General features: G+C 43.0%; 1 protein-coding gene across 3 annotated transcripts in view; it reads right to left on the bottom strand.

Moving 5' to 3' along the window:
* The window catches only part of GTF3C3 (general transcription factor IIIC subunit 3), a 79,910-nt gene that overhangs the window by 16,099 nt on the left and 41,987 nt on the right, over positions 1 to 21,824 (bottom strand). For all 3 annotated transcript variants that reach the window (XM_073600676.1, XM_073600674.1, XM_073600675.1), the window contains exons 9-12: positions 13,396 to 13,462; positions 10,968 to 11,065; positions 7,989 to 8,160; positions 3,835 to 4,037 (exon numbers count right to left, since the gene is read on the bottom strand). In XM_073600676.1, the coding sequence (XP_073456777.1) occupies positions 3,835 to 4,037; positions 7,989 to 8,160; positions 10,968 to 11,065; positions 13,396 to 13,462 (540 nt within the window). The remainder of the gene's footprint in view (positions 1 to 3,834; positions 4,038 to 7,988; positions 8,161 to 10,967; positions 11,066 to 13,395; positions 13,463 to 21,824) is intronic.

Genomic DNA, 21,824 nt, shown 5'->3' with positions numbered 1-21,824 from the left:
TACTCAACCATAGTTACGCTCTACGCACCAAAGGACCTTGGGTGAGACTTCTAATCTAAAAGGTAATTTGGAAGCCAGGAGGCTACTTAACCACAGTTCCCATCTATGGACTAAAGGAACTTGGCTGAAACGTCTAATATAAAGGTTATTTTAAAACCAGAAGGCTACTCAACCACTGTTACCTTCTATGGACTTTGGGACCTTTGGTGAGACTTATAATCTAAAGGTCATTTGAAAGCCACAAAGCTACTCAACCACAGTTCCCATCTACGAACTAAATAACCTTGAGCTAGACTTCTAATGTAAAGGTCGTTTGAAAGCCACAAGGCTACTTAACCATAGTTACCCTCTACGCAGCAAGGGACCTTGGGTGAGACTTATAATGTAAATGATGTTTAAAAAGCCAGAAGGCATATGCAACCACAGTTACCATCTATGCACTAAAGGGCCTTGGCTGAGACTTCTAATGTAAAGGTCATTTAAAAGCCAAATGGCTACTCAACCACAGTTCCCATCTACAGACTAAAGGACCTTGGCTGAGACTTCTAATGTAAAGGTCATTTGAAAAAAAGAAGGCTACTCAACCACTGTTACCTTCTATGAACCAAGGGACCTTGGGTGAGACTTTGAATGTAAAGGTCATTTGAAAACTAGAAGGCTATTCAACCACAGTCACCATCTATGCACTAAAGGACCCTGGGTAAGGCCTGTGTACAAAGAAATTGAGCTGAAGGTGCTTGGGTTTGGGTCTACAACTTTTAGTATGTTCAAAGTAAACCAATGGTGTATTTACATTTAATAAACTGCCCCCGACAAGTGGACAACACACCTTCAGTTCATTTCAACAAGAAATTAACCCCGGAAGCTGTGCCCCAACAAAAAGCATGTAGAGGTCATAGGACTAGAATTGGTCACCAGTGGTCTACTTCCAGCTGATATTTTCCCCATTACGGACTTAATAGGCCTTGTTCTGCACTGTAACCCAAAAAGAGAGATGGGTTGAGGTGCTGGACACAGATCCCTAACCTATAACAAGAAATCATCAGCTAATGCCGAACAGCTTAGATTCAGTAGCTCTCCACAAAGTGGGCCTCCCACCAAGATATTTGCCAAACAATCATCTCAGAAGTCCAAGTTCCTCCCGCACATTAAAACAGGAAGGCAAAAAGTGCATTTTTAGAGGGGGCAAAGTTCCCCTTCATCAAGGCTTGGACAAAGTAGCAAAAAAGGAGTCTATTTGACTCAATGCATAAGCTCCTAGATATAAAGGATCTTGGATTCTTGTTCTGTACTGTGTCTCTGTATGAAGGTGGCCATCTTGGTAGAGGCAGGGCTTTGTTTCCTCCTGTCAAAGCTTCCAGCAGAGAAAACTGTGAGACAACCAGCCAGAGGCTGCAGTGCCTTAGCTCTCACACTACATATATACAGCTATGACCCTCAAAGCACGTGGGGAGTCCCCTGCTATTTTTTAGGGGCAATTTCGGAGGTAAGATTTTCCAGGGTAGTGCTTAGGCACAAATAACATTTCCAGATAGTCCCTATAAACAGGAAACCTTCAATTTTTGAATTGGGGTCCACTTCAAGAGTAGTGTTGGCATATGCAAAAGAAAACAGCCCTTCCTGCAGGTTCACCAAGCCAGACACAAAGTCACACTCTGATGCCATCACTCATAAAACATTATATGCCACCACAGAAAAACAAAGGAGACCCCACCTGCAGACCGTCAAATCTAACGCGTTTTGCCCAAATGCAGACCTTATCGTATAGATGCCCTTACCCCAGAGTCACTAAGTCCCTATTCATATGTTATTGCGTGCTCTTTCACATGCATGTGAGCAAGCTAAGTTGGGGCACCATTAAGATTTATTGGCACCAATGTGTGCCGGCAAAAGAGATGCACGTTTCATGAGAACTTTTGAAGTTTTGAACTTGACCTTTTGAAGAACACCTGGTATCTAGTGTTATTTTTCTCCCCAAGGGGTTCAGTGTAATTTTAAAAGTTTTAATTTTTGGATATCCGCAAGCCCTCATGCAGACAAGTCCATTGCTTCTGGAGAACGGGTCACATAACAAGCAGTTTCCATAATTCTTTCATCTATCCTTTGATGCCTATAAGCAAGATTCGAACACGCAAACATAGCGCAGATGTTTTAAGATAAGAATTATCACAGATGTCCTGGTGATGTAAGGGGGGGGTGCCACCAGCACAAGGGCACTTAAAATTTCCGAAAATAGGAAAAATGAAAAAAAGGAAAACACACAAAGTGTTATGAAAGAGATGATGACAGACCATCCGGGAAATTGACTGTAGGAAAAATGAACCTCAGAGGTGATATAATTACTATGTACAAATATATACACCGATCGTCCAAAAACAAATGTTTATATACATATATTTAAGTTTTATATATTATGTATATATATATATTATGTATATATATATATATATATATATACATACATACACACACACACACACACGCTGATCAGTCGTGACTTTATGGCCAACCCAGTTAATATTGAGTAGGTCCTCCTTTTGCCACCAAAACAGCCCTGACTCGTCAAGGCATGGACTCCACTAAACCGTTGAAGGTATGCTGTGGTATCTGGCACCAAGCCATCTGTAGCAGATCCTTCCTTCCATTTTCATGAAGGGATGTACTTGGTTTACCAAATGTTTAGGTGGGTGGTACGTTCCAAGTAACACCCACATGAATGGCAGGACCCAAGGTTTCCCAACAGAACATTTCCTAAAGCATCACACTGCCTCCGCCTGCTTGCCTTCTTCCCATACTGCATCCAGGTACCATCTCTTTCCCAGGTAAGTGACACACCCGGCCATCCACATGATGTAGGAGAAAACGTGATTCATCAGACCAGACCACCTTCTTCCACTGCCCCGGGGTCCATTGTAGGCACTGCGAACACGGGTCAGCATGGGTACCCTGTACGGTCTGGGGTTGCACAGCCCCATACACAACAAACTGTGATGCCCAAACTGCAATGGAAAAATGTTTTTTGTTTGGATTTCACGCCTGGTCATCGATCTGATTCCAAGCTCTGAGGGGTTGGATTTTAGCACCAAGTTTGAAAGGTTTAAAAAGTATACACTATGAGAGAAACACATTCCTCAGTAATGGTGTTTGTATACAGGGTGACACTGTTTTACTTACGATGCTGGCCCCTGAATAAGGTCCAGGTACTTGCCCCTCATCACGGTGGGCATACCCTCCAAAGGGGTCTTTAGGGTCTGGGTTCTATAGGGATGGACCACGGCATTGGACCTGCGGATGACTTAACGCGTTGCACAAAGTGCCAAGGTGAGTGCCAATGCAGAATACAGTTTCCAAAGCAACATTACAGGTTGACACCACAGTGTGGTGTCTAGGTACGGCGACCAAGGTTAGACCAAGGCTGCACCGATCCAAATGCACTGCTTCTATGTTGGTACTAGAAGACAGTGAGGAGATGACTGAAGAATCTAAATTAAATTAGTTGGCCAAGAGAGATTTCTCCAGGAAGGAGGTCCATCACCTTAATACACTAGCAAAAAAACGGAGGACTCATGGGAGTGCGGTGGGGTTATGAAGGGAGATCCCCATGGGACATGTCCTTCAAAGCTTTGCCAGAGTCCAATCACCTGAAGGTACGGGCCTATAACCCAGGGTCTATGAATACCTGGGTTCTGAGTCCTATACTGTATGATGAAGACATCTACTCTACAACCCCTATTAATGTCAATGTACCATTTGCTGGGCGCCCCTGGTATCACATTCTAATGGTAACATGCCTTGAGAAGATAACTTTGGGTGAAGCCACTAGGTTCCTCCTACCTGCTGAGCAGCGTTTGCATCTTGCGCTAATGTATCCGGGTCATACATCGGTTCCAAAGCTTCCAGAGCTTTCTCAGGATGTCCCAACTGTTGTTCAAGAGTAGAAAGGGAAATCCTGGCATCCAAGTGTAGCGGTGCCATTTCCACCACCTTGGCGTAACTCTCCGCAGCTTTTTCCATATGACCAAGAGCCTTTAAACAGTCTACCAGAGAACACAAATATAAACAAAATATAGGAAATGTGCCATCCAAAACTAGCAACACAGAATAGTCAATAAAATATAAATTTAATTATAAACATTAAAAATATTATTATTATATAATAAAATTCCATAGTAAAATAGCAACATAGTTACATTGTTCAACCGTTGGATGTGATAAAAGCCTCTGATGACTTATCCTTCTAAATTCTCAGTTTATCATACTGTACGTCATACAACATTTGTTTCTTAGTTTGACTTTTTCATGGAAGCTTGAATACAGACCAAGTCAAGACTCAACGTGTTTCGTCAAAAAGCTTTATCAAGAGTATGAAGGCAAAGATATATATATATAAAAAAAAAACTTTTTATATAAGTACCACAAGAGTAAAACCACAAATTCAACTCAGGATATGAATCAAGTCAAAGGGGAGAACATCGCTAATGCCAATGCAGACTAGTATTTTACTGTGCTCCATAGTAGTGTCCTGCCTGATGAAGCTTTTCAGTGAAACGTGTTGAGTCTTGAGTGTAAGGCTGGCCAAAGACCGAGCGAATTTCTTTCCTGCAAAAAATTTTGCTCGATTCCCCCATCAACACAGACAGTGTTGACGGGGGAATCCCTCCCACTGAGTGATTGGGGGGGGCAGGGGAAGCTCTCCCTGTCAGGAGAACACACTGATTATTGCTAGCGATTATAACAGCCCCTAGCGATAATCGCATGTAAAATCCGGCAGGCTGGTTGTACCCAAGTTGATCGATCAATCTACATGGGTACATTCAGCCTGCCCATACACGGTTCGAATCAGCAGGAACCCTATAGAAGGATACTCTTTGTTTATTTTTCATTTCAGAGATTTAAATACGAGATCTCAGACGAGTTTGTGGCCTCTCATGGATCTTTCATGGATTTGTTCATACATGCCTCTCTCCTTTTCCTGTAACCTTCTCACCTCTCTGTTGATCTAACCTAAACGTCATTCATTTTTCCTCTCTCTACATCATGTTTTATTTTCACTTCAGGTTGAGATGGGCTGATGGAATGCTGGAATCTGGCTGTACCCGGCACCGCATATGTCTGAAATCGTACAACTAGAGATGGAAAAAAGGTATTCTTCACGTCTAAAAGTGAAATCAGATTTTCCAGGCTTTAAAGAAGAGCTGCAGGCAAAACCTGCCAAAGGATTTGGATTTCGGTCCATCCACTCCTGAAATTTACACAGCTCTGCCACACAGCACAGGTCTAGGGCTTGTTTTATTCCTCAGGTGCAGCTAACCCCTTTTCCTGCCTGCCCTTCATCCCTTTAAAATGCTCTAAATGCCCGGGAAGGATCAGTGATCTGGGTTTTTTTGTAGTGTGGAATCCATCACTTGCAATGGCCTGTACAGCAGAGCTCAGAAGGGAGGAGCAGCACAAGAAGTCAATCACCAGGAGCCAGGAGTTCTCTCTCAATCGAGGGTTGCACCATCTGCTGCAGCACAGGTCTCTCTCTTCCTGGTCTCACAGGAGACTCTGAGAGCAGTAGGAGCCATAGGCTGACTTGGGACGGGGGGGTGTGGCTGAGCTGTGCTGTGCCTGTCTGTGGACTCACACAGTCCAGCTCAGCAGTACAACCGCTTGGGTGCACCATCAGCAAGCTGAGTGTGGAGGCGGCACCCGTGTGGGCACTTTTTATATCTATGCCTTCATACTCCTGATGAAGCTTTTTGACGAAACACGTTAAGTCTTGACTTGGTCTGTATTCATGCATGAAAAAGTCCAACTGGGAAGCAAATATTGTATGACATAGGATAAAAACTGAAAATTTCGGACAAGTCTTCAGAGGCTTTTGTTACATCCAAGGAACAATGTAAATACGTTGCAATTTTACCATGGAATTTTAATAACATTTGCAATAAATTTTTTCGAATATTCTGTTGCTAGTTTTGGATGGCGTGGTTGAGCTGCTCTGTGTGTGTCTATGGACTTACACAGTCCAGCTCAGCAGTACACCCGCTTGGGTGCACCTTCAGCAAGCCGTGTGTGGAGGCGGCACCCGTGTGGGCACTTTTTATATCTATGCCTTTATACTCCTGATGAAGCTTCTTAACGAGACACGCTAAGTCTTGACTTGGTCTGTATTCAAGCATGAAAAAATTCCAACTGGGAAACAAATATTGTATAACATTTGATAAAAACTGAGAACTTAGGACAAGTCTTCAAAGGCTTTTGTTACATGCAAGGGGTTGAACAATGTCAGCATATGGCTCCCACTGCTCGCAAGAGTCTCCTGTGAGACCAGGAAGAGAGACCTGTGCTGCAGCAGATGGTACAGCCCTCGATTGAGAGAGAACATTCAATAAAATTGACATTTATTGCAAATATTATTAAAATTCCATGGTACAATTGCAACATATTTACATTGTTCAACCCCTTGGATGTAACAAAAGCCTCTGAAGACTTGTCCTAAATTCTCAGTTTTTATCATATGTCATACAATATTTGCTTCCCAGTTTTTCATGCTTGAATACAGACCAAGGCAAATCTTAACATGTTTCGTTAAAAAGCTTCATCAGGAATATGAAGGCATAGCTATAAAAAGTGCCCACACGGGTGCTGCCTCAACACACGGCTTGCTGATGGTACACCCAAGCGGGTGTACTGCTGAGCTGGACTGTGTGAGTCCATAGACAGACACAGAGAAACTCAGCCACGCCATCCAAAACTAGCAACTAAATATACAAAAAATTGACATTTATTGCAAATATTATTAAAATTCCATGGTAAAATTGCAACATATTTACATTGTTCCTTTTATGTAACAAAAGCCTCTGAAAACTTGTCCTAAATTCTCAGTTTTTATCATATGTCATACAATATTTGCTTCTCAGTTGGACTTTTTCATGCTTGAATACAGACTAAGTCAAGACTTAGCGTGTTTCGTTAAAAAGCTTCATCAGGAGTATGAAGGCATAGATATAAAAAGTGCCCACACGGGTGCAGCCTCAACACACGGCTTGCTGATAGTGAGCTGAGCTGGACTGTGTGAGTCCATAGACAGACACAGCGCAGCTCAGCCACACCCCCTCCCCCCTGGTCCCATGTCAGCCTTTGGCTTCCACTGCTCCTGTGAGACCAGTAGGAGAGACCTGTGCTGCAGCAGATGGTACAACCCTCGATTGAGAGAGAACTCCTGGCTCCTGGTGATTGACTCCTTGTGCTGCTCCTCCCTTCTCCGTTCTGAGCTCTGCTGTACAGGCCATTGCAAGAGATGGATTCCACACTACAAAAAAACCCATATGTGATTTTTTTTTTTTTTTTTTTTGGAGACAGGTTCTCTTTAATGAGACATCATTGGTGTAAAAGATGTCTCACCTGCCTTCCCATAAAGCTAATAAGAGAGAACTCCTGGTTCATTGTGCTGCTCCTCCCATCTCCAGTCTGAGCTCTGCTGTACAGGCTACTAATGTGATTCCACATTACAAAAAATATCATATGTGATTTCTTTGGAAACAGAGTTCTCTCTAATGAGACATCATTGGTTTAAAAGATGTCTCACCTGCCTTCCGATAAAGCTAATGGAGCACAGATTGAGCTCCATTAGCTTCCTCCCCAGGCATACTGACTGTAAAAAAACGACAACAGGACCCAGAAGTGGCGCTTCCGTATCACAAGCAGGAAGGGGAGATGTTCGTTGATCTCCCTCCCCTCATCCCTGGTGGCACCCGCCATGCCGGTCCCAGGTCCGCCCATGGGCACGCGGAGCCCAAGAAACATGGTGGGGTTGCGCGGAAGTGGGGGTGGGGGGTGGAAAGAACTTATGGGGGTAGAGTGGAAGTTATTTGCGAGCTGACGCTTCCATGTGACAGCCAACTGACCCCCTGCCGCCAACGCTGCGTGCCGTAAAAGGGCGGAGCTTCTTGTATTTTTGCGCGCCATTCTCCATTAAAGGTCGTAGAGTCCCAACCACCTACCTGCATGGCGCAGCCACACCACAGCCATGTTATATTTTTCGGAGCACACCAAAGCGCTCAGGAGAGGCAAAGCGGAATTATATTCTCCAATGTCGATATACCCCTCGGCCACATCCAGATACAAGTCCCCCACTTCCTCCGGATTCTGCTCCATTAGGGACGTAAGCATCGGCTGAGAAAAAAAAAAATCACAATAAAGACCAATAAATAATATAAAGGATTCGATTTCCCAATAATTATACCAGGCAGCAACATGTTACATATAATGATGGGTAAGGGGTACGGACAGGTTGACCGAATACCTACTGAATGGGTAAGAAAAGGGCCATACAGAATATTTATGCCAGTTATTTTACACTTCAGGTTTTCAGGTTTCTTCTCTGGTTTTCCTACCCTGAGGATTCCCTCCATTGTAACCAGGCCTTTGGCTTGAAAAAAAAGTTATCTAAATAATACGGGCGTACCTGGTACGCCAAGGGCTTTACCCAAGCCATTTTTCGGTGAAATTGATAACAGCCGGGTCTTCGATTTGTGTCTCGGGAGTGCTACGGGCCTCTTGTATAAATGAAGCCTGCAAACTGTGGCTGCAGGCTTTATTCCTAAATATGTTAATGCGTTTACGACAGCAAGACGCACAGTTGTGGGGTAACGTAATCCAAATAACGAAGCTCTTTTTCTGTGAAATTGACAACCGCCGGGTCTTGATCTGTGGTGCAATAGGGCCTCCTGTATAAATGGAGCCTGCAAACACCAAAAAAGTGCAATAATAAGGGCATACCTGGTATGCCCAGGGCTTTACTGAAGTGCTTTTCAATTAAAATTACAATAGCCAGGTCTTGATCTGTGTCTCAGCAGTGCAATAGGGACTTCTGTATAAAATGAAGCCTGCAAACACCAAAAAAGTGTAATAAGGGCATACCTGGTACGCCCAGGGCTCTACTGAGGCTCTGTTCAGTGAAACTGACAACAGCCGGGTCTCAATCTGTGTTTCAGGAGTGCTATGGGCCTCCTGTATAAAGGAAGCCTGCAAGCAGTGGTTGTAGGCTTTATTCCTAAATATGGTAATAAAATTATTACGGTTAGCCCCATTAAGACAGCAATAAGCACAGTGGTGGCGCAATGTAATCCAAATAATAAGGGCACACCTGGTACGCCCAGGGATCTACTGAAGCTCTGTTCCATGAAATTGACAGCCTTGATCTGTGTCTCAGTGCTGTAATGGGCCTCCTCTATAAATGAAGCCCACAAATAGGGGTTGCAGGCTTTATTCCTAAATATGTTAACCCCTTTACGACAGCAAGACACACAGCTGTGGTGTAATGTAATCCAAATAATAAGGGCATACCTCGTATGCCCAGGGCTTTACTGAAGTGCTTTTCAGTGAAAATTACAACAGCCGGGTCTTAATCTGTGTCTCCTCTGTGCAATGGGCCTGCAGTATAAATGAAGCCTGCAAGCAGGGGTTGCTGGCTTTTTTTTCACAAATATGTTAACAAAATGATTATTGTTAACCCCTTTCAAGAGAGCAATAGGCAGAGTTACAGCGTAATGTAATCCAAAAAATTGGGGCATACCTGGTACGCCCAGGGCTTTACTGTAGCGCTTTTCAGTGAAAATTACAACAGCTGGGTCTTAATCTGTGTCTCATCTGTGCAATGGGGTTGCAGGCTTTTTTTCTCAAATATGTTAACAAAATGATTATTGTTAACCCCTTTCATGACAGCAATATGCACAGTTGCGGCGTAATGTAATCCGAAAAACACGGGCATGCCTGGTACGCCCCCAGGGCTTGACTGAAGCTCTTTTCAGTGAAATTGACAACAGCCAGGTCTCAGTCTGTCTCAGGAGTGCAATAGGGCCTTCTGCAGTGCTTTTCAGTGAAAATGATAACAGCTGGGCCTTGATCTGTGTCGCGGGAGTGCTATGGGCCTCCTCTATAAATGAAGCCTGCAAACTGTGGTTGCAGGCTTTATTCCTAAATATGTTAACCCCCTTTACGACAGCAAGACACACATTTGCGGTGTAATGTAATCCAAACAATAAGGGCATACCTGGTCTTGATCTGTGTCCCATTAGTGCAATAGGGCCTTCTGTATAAATGGAGACTGCAAACACCAAAAAAAGTGTAATAATAAGGGCATACCTGGTATGCCCAGGGCTTTACTGAAGCTCTTTTCACTGAAAATTACAACAGCCGGGTCTTAATCTGTGCAATAGGGTTGCGGGCTTTTTTTTCTCAAATATGTTAACAAAATGATTACGGTTAACCCCTTTCATGACAGCAATAGGCACAGTTGCGGCGTAACGTAATCCAAAAAATACGGGCATACCTGGTACGCCCCCAGGGCTTTACTGAAGCTCTTTTCAGTGAAACCTACAACAGCCGGGTCTTGATCTGTGCTTCAGGAGTGCAAAAGGCCTGCTGTATAAATGAAGCCTGCAAACAGTGATTGCAGGCTTTATTCTCAAATGTTAACAAAATTATTACTGTTAACCCCTGTAGGACAGAAATACGCATCTTTGTAGCGTAATACATTCCAAATAATAAGGGCGTACCTGGTATGCTCAGGGCTTTACTGAAGGGCCTTTCAGTGAAAATAACAGCCGGGCCTTGATCTGTGTCTCAGGAGTGCAGAGGGCCTCCTGTATGAATGAAACCTGCAAACTGTGGTTGCAGGCTTGATTCATAAATATTATAATATTATTACTGTTAACTCTTTACAACAGCAATACGCACTGTGTGGGTGGGCCTTAACGGCTGTCCTGTCTGTCTTTTAGCAAGGGCTCCCCAGGACCTAAAAATGTGAAGGGTTCCTCTGGGGTCCAAAAGTTTAGAACGGCGGGGTCAGATCTTCTGATCAGTTATAATTTAATAGCATTGTGTACACATTGTGATCTCGGCTATGGAAAAAAAAAAAACACGAAGGAAATAGAATATAAATGATATATAAATGGTATAATAATAGTCCAATGACTCACACCAACGGGTTCTAGGATATTCAGGTGAATCAAACAAAGCATCATCTTCACTGTGATGTCAATTGGGACGCCTTCCGGAACACGGCAGATAACAATTTCTAGAAAATAAAAAAAAAAAACATAATACAAGATTGTTCGTGTGGCCCTTTGCTAGCCTTTATCTGGCCCTTGGGGGCACTATTCCTCCAAATGATATGAGGAACTATACCTCCCACCGACACCAGCAATGGGGCACCATTTCTTCCACTGATACCAATGATGGAATACTACTACTCCTCCTAATACTCCTCCTAATACCAATAAGAGGGCACTACTCCTCCTAATACCAATAAGAGGGCACTACTCCTCCTACTAATACCAATAATGGGGCTCTACCCGTCCTGCTGACCACCAACCCTGAGGCCATATTTATTCTCACTGATGCTGGGCCCAGGACATTTTCTACCCCCACTGGCCAAAACCTGGCCCTCCTAAATTCTGAAGGACAGTAGACTGGCCCTTTCTTTGTAAAGTTTGGAGACCTCTGATCTAATCTAATAAACACATTTTATTAGAAGGTAGTCAAGAGGAAGTTTATGGTCATCTTCTAGTCCAAGTATGTAGTGTGTTTGCCGTTCAAACTCATAATAATATTAAGTTAAACCAGAGGAAGGAAGTACTTGCCCAAAAGGGAAGTGGTGGCTTCTGGGAATCCAAAAAGCCCTGCTCCTGGAAACCAGTTCTAGAGGGGAGAGGGAGTCGGGAGGCTTCTTTTTTTTTTCATGGTAGTCTTAGGTGGACCATAAGTCAATCTTCTGCTGTACAGTTAGCCTTAAGCCTCATTTGCAGCCTCAATAACTCATTGGCCGTTTTTTTAAACAAGCTGAAACATGCAAAGGGTCTTAAACCAGTCCTAAATTACCATAAAGCACCACTTAAGAGGCCCAAAAATCCAAAAAGTTAGATCTGTCTAAGCCAAAGGCTGCCAATGCTTTAGTAGACATTCAGAAGTTTCTGGACTTTATGGTCATCTTCTAGTCCAAGTAATGGAGTGTATTTGCCGTTCCAACTCATAATAATATTAAGTTAAACCAGAGGAAGGAAGTACTTGCCCAAAAGGGAAGTGGTGGCTTCTGGGAATCCAAAAAGCCCTGCTCCTGGAAACCAGTTCTAGAGGGGAGAGGGAGTCGGGAGGATTCTTTTTTTTTTCATGGTAGTCTTAGGTGGACCATAAGTCAATCTTCTGCTGTACAGTTAGCCTTGAGCCTCATCTGCAGCCTCAATAACTCATTGGCCGTTTTTTTAAACAAGCTGAAACATCCAACGGGTCTTAAACCAGTCCTAAATTACCATAAAGCACCACTTAAGAGGCCCAAAAATCCAAAAAGTTAGATCTGTCTAAGCCAAAGACTGCCAATGCTTTAGTAGACATTCAGAAGTTTCTGGACTTGGAATGAATGTTCATTCTGGACTTATGGTGTGGCTAATGGAAGGAAAAAGAAGTGTAGTGGTGGCTTCTGGGACTCCACAATACCCTGCTCCAAGAAAGAGGTGTCGGGGAGAAGGGAACGGGAGGCTTTTTTAATGGCGATCTTAGGGGGACCGAAAATTTATCAACTAGAAGAAACATCCAATAATAATAATATGAAAAAACAGAAATACAGTACAACAATTTAAAGTCCAGCTGAACTTTCATTCTAAATAAGGTGCATGAAAACAATAGGTGTTGTAGAGAAGCCCGTTTCCTGCCATCATATTGTAGAGAAGGACCCTTCCTCTCTGTGTGGAAGCAGCGGTCTCTTTGCAGAGCTTCCGGGAACCTAAAGGTCTGCAATCAACAAAGATCATGCTTTCAACTGATAGGAGGGCTCTAGTTCTGACTCAATTGGGAGTAGGTGAAGATGGACCACTGCTTCCACATAGAGAGCAAGGAACCTTCTCTACAGCATGCTGCCAAGGGTCAGGCTTGTTTATGCGGGGTGTGGCTGCTTTCATAAAAATAAAAACAAAAAAGAACCCGTAAGACACCTTTTGTTTTTGGAAGGACCTGGATGGATTTAGCAGACTTTAATAGGAAAGTTCAACTGGAATTTAGGAACTTATAAAAAAATTAATATAATATAAATATAAAATATAATAGAAAACATAAATATTAAATAAATATAAAAACTTACATATAATAAAAAAATATATAAAAACTTACATATAAAATATAATATTAAATATAAATATTAAATACATATAAAAAAAATTACATGTATTAAAACATAAATATAAAATATAATATGAAATATAAACATTAAATAAATATAAAACTTACATATAATAAAAAATAAATATAACATATAATATAAATATAAAATATAATATTAAATAAATATAAAACTTACATAAAAAAAAAAAAAAAAACTATTATAGTTTCCTATGAACAGTGCGTCCAATAAACTACCTGAACTGTCCTCGGGGCTTGCGGTCTCTTTCTTGTTCAGAGTTATTCCGGAAAACTGTGTTATGACCTTTGGGAGAAATGAATGCATGATATAAAACCACAGAGCCTGGTGAAGGATGAACGCAGCACAATAGCTTTGGAAATTTATCACTATATATAGGCACACGCCATGGATTTTTCCAGCACAATGTAATTACTGGGCTTTCTTTTTTGGGGGGGTGAGGGGAGTCGACGGTATCAATGTTTTTTAATTCTGTATTTAATTTTTTGTATTATTTTTTACAATTTAACCTTTAAATATTTGTTTCTTACAATTTTTTTCTTTTTAATCAGCCCTGTTGGGGGGGGGGGGTTGGTTCCCTGGCATCTCCCTTTTGAGATAGAGAAAGGGACTGCGGACAGAGATTCCCCAGGCCCTTTCTTTGCAGCCTCAGTTGCACTTAAGATGAATGGAGAGGAGACAGAGGCTCCTCTCCATTCATAAACTGAGGCATCGTAAACACAGATTACTATGCTCATTTATGAATGGACAGTCAGCGAATACGGACTCTCTGCATTCAGAAAAGGAAGGAGCCGGTAAATGACAAAAGCTCAGAACTCTGTATGTAGCACACCCCTAAATTCTGCACATAGCACACCCCTGAGCTCTACTCTCTGTACAAAGCGCAACCCTGAGCTCTGCACTCTGTACAAAGCGCAACCCTGAGCTCTGCACTCTGTACATAGCACACCCCTGAGCTCTGCCCTCTGTACATAGCGCACCCCTGAGCTCTGCACTCTGTACATAGCGCACCCCTGAGCTCTGCCCTCTGTACATAGCGCACCCCTGAGCTCTGCACTCTGTACATAGCGCACCCCTGAGCTCTGCCCTCTGTACATAGCGCACCCCTGAGCTCTGCCCTCTGTACATAGCGCACCCCTGAGCTCTGCCCTCTGTACATAGCGCACCCCTGAGCTCTGCCCTCTGTACATAGCGCACCCCTGAGCTCTGCCCTCTGTACATAGCGCACCCCTGAGCTCTGCCCTCTGTACATAGCGCACCCCTGAGCTCTGCCCTCTGTACATAGCGCACCCCTGAGCTCTGCCCTCTGTACATAGCGCACCCCTGAGCTCTGCCCTCTGTACATAGCGCACCCCTGAGCTCTGCCCTCTGTACATAGCGCACCCCTGAGCTCTGCCCTCTGTACATAGCGCACCCCTGAGCTCTGCCCTCTGTACATAGCGCACCCCTGAGCTCTGCCCTCTGTACATAGCGCAACCCTGAGCTCTGCACTCTGTACAAAGCGCACCCCTGAGCTCTGCACTCTGTACAAAGCGCACCCCTGAGCTCTGCACTCTGTACAAAGCGCACCCCTGAGCTCTGCACTCTGTACATAGCGCACCCCTGAGCTCCGCACTCTGTACATAGTGCACCCCTGAGCTCCGCACTCTGTACATAGCGCACCCCTGAGCTCTGCACTCTGTACATAGCGCACCCCTGAAGGCTGAGTTCATCCCTTTGATCTGTATATGAATAAACAGAAAGATACAATGTTTCTTTTTCTCTGTCTCCATCAGCGCTGAGCAATGTTGTTGATAAACATTGCCTGCTGCTTCTCTTTTTTTTTTAAAGCTGTGAGTGGGGGGGAACTGCTCTGCACTTCTTACATGAATTGTGGAAATGCTGGATTAAGATCATGAGGGAGGGTCGAATCAAGATTGCGATCTTTTAACTGCTTGCCAACCAGCCGCCGCAGTTTTACTGCAGCAGAATGGCACGGCTCGGCGAAACGACGTTACCTTACGTCGACGCTTCGCCTTTTGGCCACTAAGGGCGTGCGCGCGCGTGGTGTGCGCCTGCGATTGCCGCCGGGCACCCGCGATTGCCGCCGGGCACCCGCGATTGCTCGTGACAGAGCGAGAACCGGGATCTATGTGTGTGAACACACAAAATCCCGGTTCTTTTCAGGGGAGAGGAGACAAATCCTGTGATCCTACTAAGTATGAACACCGATCTCTCTCTTCCCCTAGTCAGTCTCATCCCCCCACAGTTAGAACACACATTACGGAACACAGTTGATCGCCCCCCCTAGTGTTAACCCCTTCCCTGCCAGTGACATTTTTACAGTAATCAGTGCATTTTTATAGCGCTGACTGCTGTATAATAGTCAATGGTCCCAAAAATGTGTCAAAAGTGTCCGATTTGTCCGCCACAATATCGCAGTTCCGATAAAAAAAAAAAAAAATCGAAGATCGCCGCCATTACTAGTAAAAAAAAAATTAAATAAATAAATAAAAATGCCTATTTTGTAGATGTGATTTTTTTTTTTACCAAAAATATGTAGAAAAATACACTTCGGCTTAAACTAAAGAAAAAATGTGTTTGTTTTTTTTTTTTTTTTTTTAACGTGGGATATTTATTATAGCAAAAAAGTAAAAAATATTGTGTTTTCTTCAAAATTGTCGCTCTTCTTTTGTTTATAGCGCAAAAAAATTAAAACCGCAGACGGGATGAAATACCACCAAAAAAAAGCTCTATTTGTGGGAGAAAAAGAACGTCCATTATATTTGAGTACAACGTGGCACGACCGCACAATTGCCAGTTAAAGCGACACAGTGCCGTATTGCAAAAAAAAAAATGGCCTGATCATTGAGCAGCCAAATCTTCCCGGGGCTGAAGTGGTTAACCACTTTCCGCCCGCGCTACAGCCGAATGACGGCTACAGCGCAGGCTTCCAGTGCCGGGAGGGCGTCAATAGAATGACGGCCGGCGCGCACTGTGATCACCCAATTCCTTCGGACTCGGGCTGATCACCGAACAGGGTAAAGGGCCAATCACAGCGGGCCCTTTACCACGTGATCAGCTGTCAGCAAATGACAGCTGATCATGGAAGTAAACAGAAGCCGGTCATGGGCTTTTTTTTCTCCTCACGATCAGCGTGAGGAGAAAAGAATAAAGCCGGTATCCGGCTTCTGTTACAGGGACATCGGCCCCGATCTGTGCCACCTATCATTGCCCACGAATGCCATCTATCAGTGCCAATCAGTGCCACCTTTCAGTGCCTCATCGTCAGTGTCACCTACAAGTGCCTATCAGCGCCCATCAGTGCCACCTATCAGCGCCCATCAGTTCCGCCTATCAGTGCCCTTCAGTGCCACCTATCAGTGCCAGCTATTCAGTGCCACCTATCAGTGCCAGCTATTCAGTGCCACCTATCAGTGCCCTTCAGTGCCACCTATCAGTGCCGGCTATTCAGTGCCACCTATCAGTGCCGGCTATTCAGTGCCACCTATCAGTGCCAGCTATTCAGTGCCACCTATCAGTGCCCTTCAGTGCCACCTATCAGTGCCGGCTATTCAGTGCCACCTATCAGTGCCGGCTATTCAGTGCCACCTATCAGTGCCGGCTATTCAGTGCCACCAATCAGTGCCGGCTATTCAGTGCCACCTATCAGTGCTGACTATTCAGTGCCCACCAGTGCCACCTATTAGTGCAGCCTCATCAGTGCCCATCAGTGAAGGAGAAAAATTACCTGTTTGCAAAATTTTATAACAAATTATGAAAAAAAAAAATTTTTTAATTTTTTTTTTAATTTTCATTCTTTTTGTTCAGCAAAAAATAAAAACCCCAGAGGTGATTAAATACCACCAAAAGAAAGCTCTATTTGTGTAAACAAAATGATAAAAATGTCATATGGGTACAGCGTTACACGACCGCGTCACTCAAAGTGCAACAGCGCTGAAAGCTGAAAATTAGCCTGAGCAGGAAGGGGGTGAAAAAAAAAAAAAAAAAAAACACAACAAGCAAAAACAGGTCTTCCAGCAAAAAAAGGTTAATGACGATACAGTTATACATGTGAAAATACATAGTCCACCTCTTGCAATGGGTGCTTGACCCAGGAAGCGGGTCCGTGACCTGTAATGATTTTTTTACGATGCACCTCCATGCCATAGAGGGCTCAGTATTAGAATTATGAATCTTATCTCTAATGCGGTTCTCCTGATCATGTTGCCAAGGGGCGTAACATGTTAAGGCGGACTTTTGTTCCCTTTTATCTGCATTCAAATCAACAGCAAAAAAAAAAAAAAAAAAAAAAAAGGCACGGGTCATGGAACTGAATCCAATATGAAAATAATATGGAAAGCAGGAGCATGATGTATATTATCATCACCGAAAAGGTATTAAATTCCAGCCCAGCTGACCTTCTACTTAGTTTTCTAATAAAAGAAAACTAAAAAAAAACAAAAAAAAAAAACAAAAAAAACCCCTAAAATAAAATCAGACATCCAATATGAAAAGCTTTCTATCTTTCTATCTATCTATCTATCTATCTATCTATCTATCTATCTATCTATCTATCTATCTATCTATCTATCTATCTATCTATCTATCATGTTTGGGGGTTATAAGTAATTTTCTAGTAAAAAAAACAAAAATCTATTTTTACATGTATAGGAGAAGTGTCAGAATTGGCCCGGTATTGAGGTAGTTAATGAATAATAATGAATAAATATTATATACCGTATATACTCGAGTATAAGCCGAGTTTTTCAGCACATTTTTTTGTACTGAAAATACCCTCCTCGGCTTATACACGAGTCAAGCACTTTTCTGCAGCAAAAAATGTCATTTTCCGAACCGACTTTGGGGCCCCGTATCTCGGGGCTACCTGGTGCTAGGAACCCCAAAAATTTGGTGTGCAAACCCACTGGAATTAGTATCTCAACATATCCAAAGCTGGGGTTCCTAGCACCAAGTGGCCCCGAGATACGGGGGCCCCAAAATCGGTTCGGAAAATGACATTCTCTGCTGCAGAAAAGTGCTTGACATTTTCCGAACTAACTTTGGGGCCCCGTATCTCGGGGCCACTTGGTGCTAGGAACCTCAGGTTCTACTAGTTCCAGTGGGTTTGCACACCAAATTTGGGGTTCCTAGCACCAAGTAGCCCCGAGATACGGGGGCCCCAAAGTCAGTTCGGAAAATGACATTTTTTGCTGCAGAAAAGTGCTTGACATTTTCTGAATCGATTTTTGGGGCCCCGTATCTCGGGGCCACTTTGGATATATTGTGGTGCTAGTTCCACTGGGTTTGCACACCAAATTTGGGGTTCCTAGCACTAAGTGGCTCCGAGATACGGGGCCCCAAAGTCGGTCAACTGTGTCCATCTGCAGCAATGTCATTTCGGGACCCTTTGGGTCCAGAGACCCCAAATTTTGGCTGTAGCTAGGGGGCATCTAGGAACCCTTAACTACCGAGTTTGGTTCGGGGGGACCTATGGCTGCAAATGGGCACAGTGAGGCTGCAAATGGGCACAGTGAGGCTGCAAATGGGCATTGTTGACCCTCTTTTCCACTTACAGTAGCTGCGCATTTCTCACCCTCGTCTTATACTCGAGTCAATAAGTTTTCCCAGTTTTTTGTGGCAAAATTAGGTGCCTCGGCTTAAATTCAGGTCGACTTATACTCGAGTATATACCGTATATAATTATATATAGATCTATCTATCTACTGTATATATCTCTCTCTCTATTTTATATATATATATATATATATATATATATATATATATATATATATAGAGAGAGAGAGAGAGAGAGAGAGAGAGAGAGAGAAAGAGAGAGATCTATATATATATATATATATATATATATATATATATATATATATATATATATATATATATATATATATATATATATATATATATATATATATATAGATCTCTCTCTGTCTCTCTCTCTCTCTATATAGATATAGATCTATATCTATATATATTTAGCAGAGACCCTAGAGAATAAAATGGCGGTCCTTGCAATATTTTAAGGATGCTTTCACCATGTCAGAAAGTGGTAGATAGTTGCCACATCCCTGATATGTAGAAAGAAGGAAATACCCCCTGTGTGGGATTTTTAACGGCAACACCACCACTGATAAAGAATAAAAGAAAGTTTATTGATTAACTTATTGACAAGACCAAAAACACAAAAACAAAACGAACACATAGTGAATTAATTGCAAGCATACAAAAATGTATTAGGATAGTATTACTCTCCAATGTCCGAAAAGAAAAAAAAAACTCTTCGGTACCGACGCGTTTCAGGTTCAAGCCCTTCATCAGGGAAGGTATTGGATAGGAGAACGTATATTCAAATATTTGTCAAAAAGGTAAATAAGAAAATGGTGCAATGTTCGATGAGCTATGCAAGCAGGAATCACAAGGATCACTGCAGAAGATGGCGTCAAATGGAGACCTCCTGACACCGCCCCCCAGAGGCCAAAGACAAAGTATCTCCCGGAGGCCCCCCACACTGGTTGGTCACAAATCAAGATGATATACGGGATACAATGGGATAAAAAGAGGTGCGTGTAATAGGTATCATATTGTGAGCCTTAGTGCGGCCCTTCTTGGTCCTTTAGATGCCCAGACAGCTGAAGTAAGTGGCCTACACCCTCTTCCTGTGATCTCCTGCTGTGAGTCTTGTCGGTCAGGATGCCATCCTCCCTGGCACCGCCATCTTCTGCAGTGATTCTTGCGCTAGAATTATTGCTCTCGCTCGAATGACCATGGCGATACCTCACATGTGTGGTTTGAAAAGTGGTTACATTTGCGGGCGCGACTTACGTATGCGTTCGCCTTGGCACGTGAGCATGGAAGGATAGGCTACTTTAAAAAAAATATATACATTTCTTATTTTTTTATTCATTATTTTTTTTTTTTACACTGTCCCTTTAGATAAAACATTTTTTAGACACTTTTATTACCCTGGTGACAGTAATAGGCAATGACAGGTACTCTTTATGGAAGGATCTGGGGTCTATAAAATCCCACACCCCTCCTCTGCACTTGAAAGTATTCAGAACGCCAAGATCGGCGTTCTTGAATACTTTGGGATTTTGAAAAATGGTGTAGTTGGCTGCCGAGTAGACTGGAAGGGACGTCGCTTATGGGTTAATACTACGATCAAAGCCGATTCCATCTTTCTTCGGGTCTCAGAAGGACACAAGGAAAAATATTGAACACGATAACTGAAATGTATTGAATACTTGGTACAAAATCCTTTGTTGGTAATGACGGCTTCAAGACACCTCCTGTATGGAGGAACGAGTCGCACGCGTTGCTCAGGTGTGATTTTGGCCCCATTCTTCCACACAAACAGTCTTCCAATCTTGAAGGTCCCGTGGTCCTCTTCTATGAACTCTAAACTTTAGTTCTTTCCATATATTTTCTATCGGATTCAAGTCAGGTGATTGGCTGGGCCATTCTAGTGACTTTTTTTTTTTCTTTCTTTGAAACCAATGGAGAGTTTCCTTGGCTTTGTGTTTGGGATCATTGTCTTGCTGAGATGTCCTCCCTCGTTTCATCTTCATCCTCCTGGCAGATGGCAGCAGATTTTTATCAAGAACGTCTTCTTGGTACATTTTTCTTTTTATCCTTCCTTCAATGATATGAAGTTTGCCAGTACCGTATGGTGAAAAAACAGCCCCACCCACCCCATGATGTTCCCACCTCCAAACCTCACTGTTGGTATGGGGGGTGTTTTTGGAGTGATGTGCCATGTGGCCTCCAAAACATGGTGTGTATTATGGCATCAAAAGAGTTCCATTTTGGTCTCATCTGACCAAACTATAATCTCTCAGTATTTCGCAGGCTTGTCTAAATGTTGTGCAGCAGAATCTAAACGAGCTTCAACATGCTTATTCTTCAGTAATGGAGTCTTGCGTGGTGAGTGTGCATACAGGCCATGGCGGGTGAGCGCATTACTTATTGTTGTACCCGCTAATTCCAGGTCTTTCTGAAGCTCTCCACAAGTGGTCCTTGACTCTTGAACAACTCTTCTCATATTTCTTTTCGCTCCTCGGTCAGAAATCTTGTGAGGAGCACCTGGTCGTGGCCGGTTTATGGTGAAATGATGTTCTTTCCACTTCCGGATTATGTCCCCAACAGTGCTCACTGGAACATTCAGAGGTTTAGAAATCCACCTGTAACCGATGCCATCAGTATGTTTTGCAATAATAAGGTTGCAAAGATCTTGAGAGCTATCTTTGCTTTTACGTATCATGAGATGTTTCTTGTGGGACACCTTGGTAATGAGACACCTTTTTATAGGCCATCGGATGAGACTGAACCGGCTGATATTAATTTGCACTGACAAGGGGCAGGATTGACTTCTAATTACTGATAGATTTCAGCATCAAAAAATGGTGCAAAGCCAGCAGCATGACACCAAATATTTTTTTAGCTGTCTTTAAGGGTGGCATTCTGAACAGACATTCTTTCTATTGACCACCAATATAAGGAGCATTGTTCCTATTGAGCCTTGATGATTTGATTTTGGTAAGGGTTCCTCGAGACAAGAAAATAATTTTTGGGGTTCCTCTAGGGTTAAAAGGTTGAGAAAGCCTGATCTAGAGGAACCAATTGCCTTCAGAAGTCACCTAATTAGTAAATA

Source organism: Aquarana catesbeiana, linkage group LG09 (genome assembly GCF_042186555.1).
Source record: "Aquarana catesbeiana isolate 2022-GZ linkage group LG09, ASM4218655v1, whole genome shotgun sequence".
Classification (NCBI taxonomy): domain Eukaryota; kingdom Metazoa; phylum Chordata; class Amphibia; order Anura; family Ranidae; genus Aquarana; species Aquarana catesbeiana.
The sequence above is the reverse complement of the archived record's forward strand: the minus strand, read 5'-3'. Positions and strand labels throughout refer to the sequence as shown.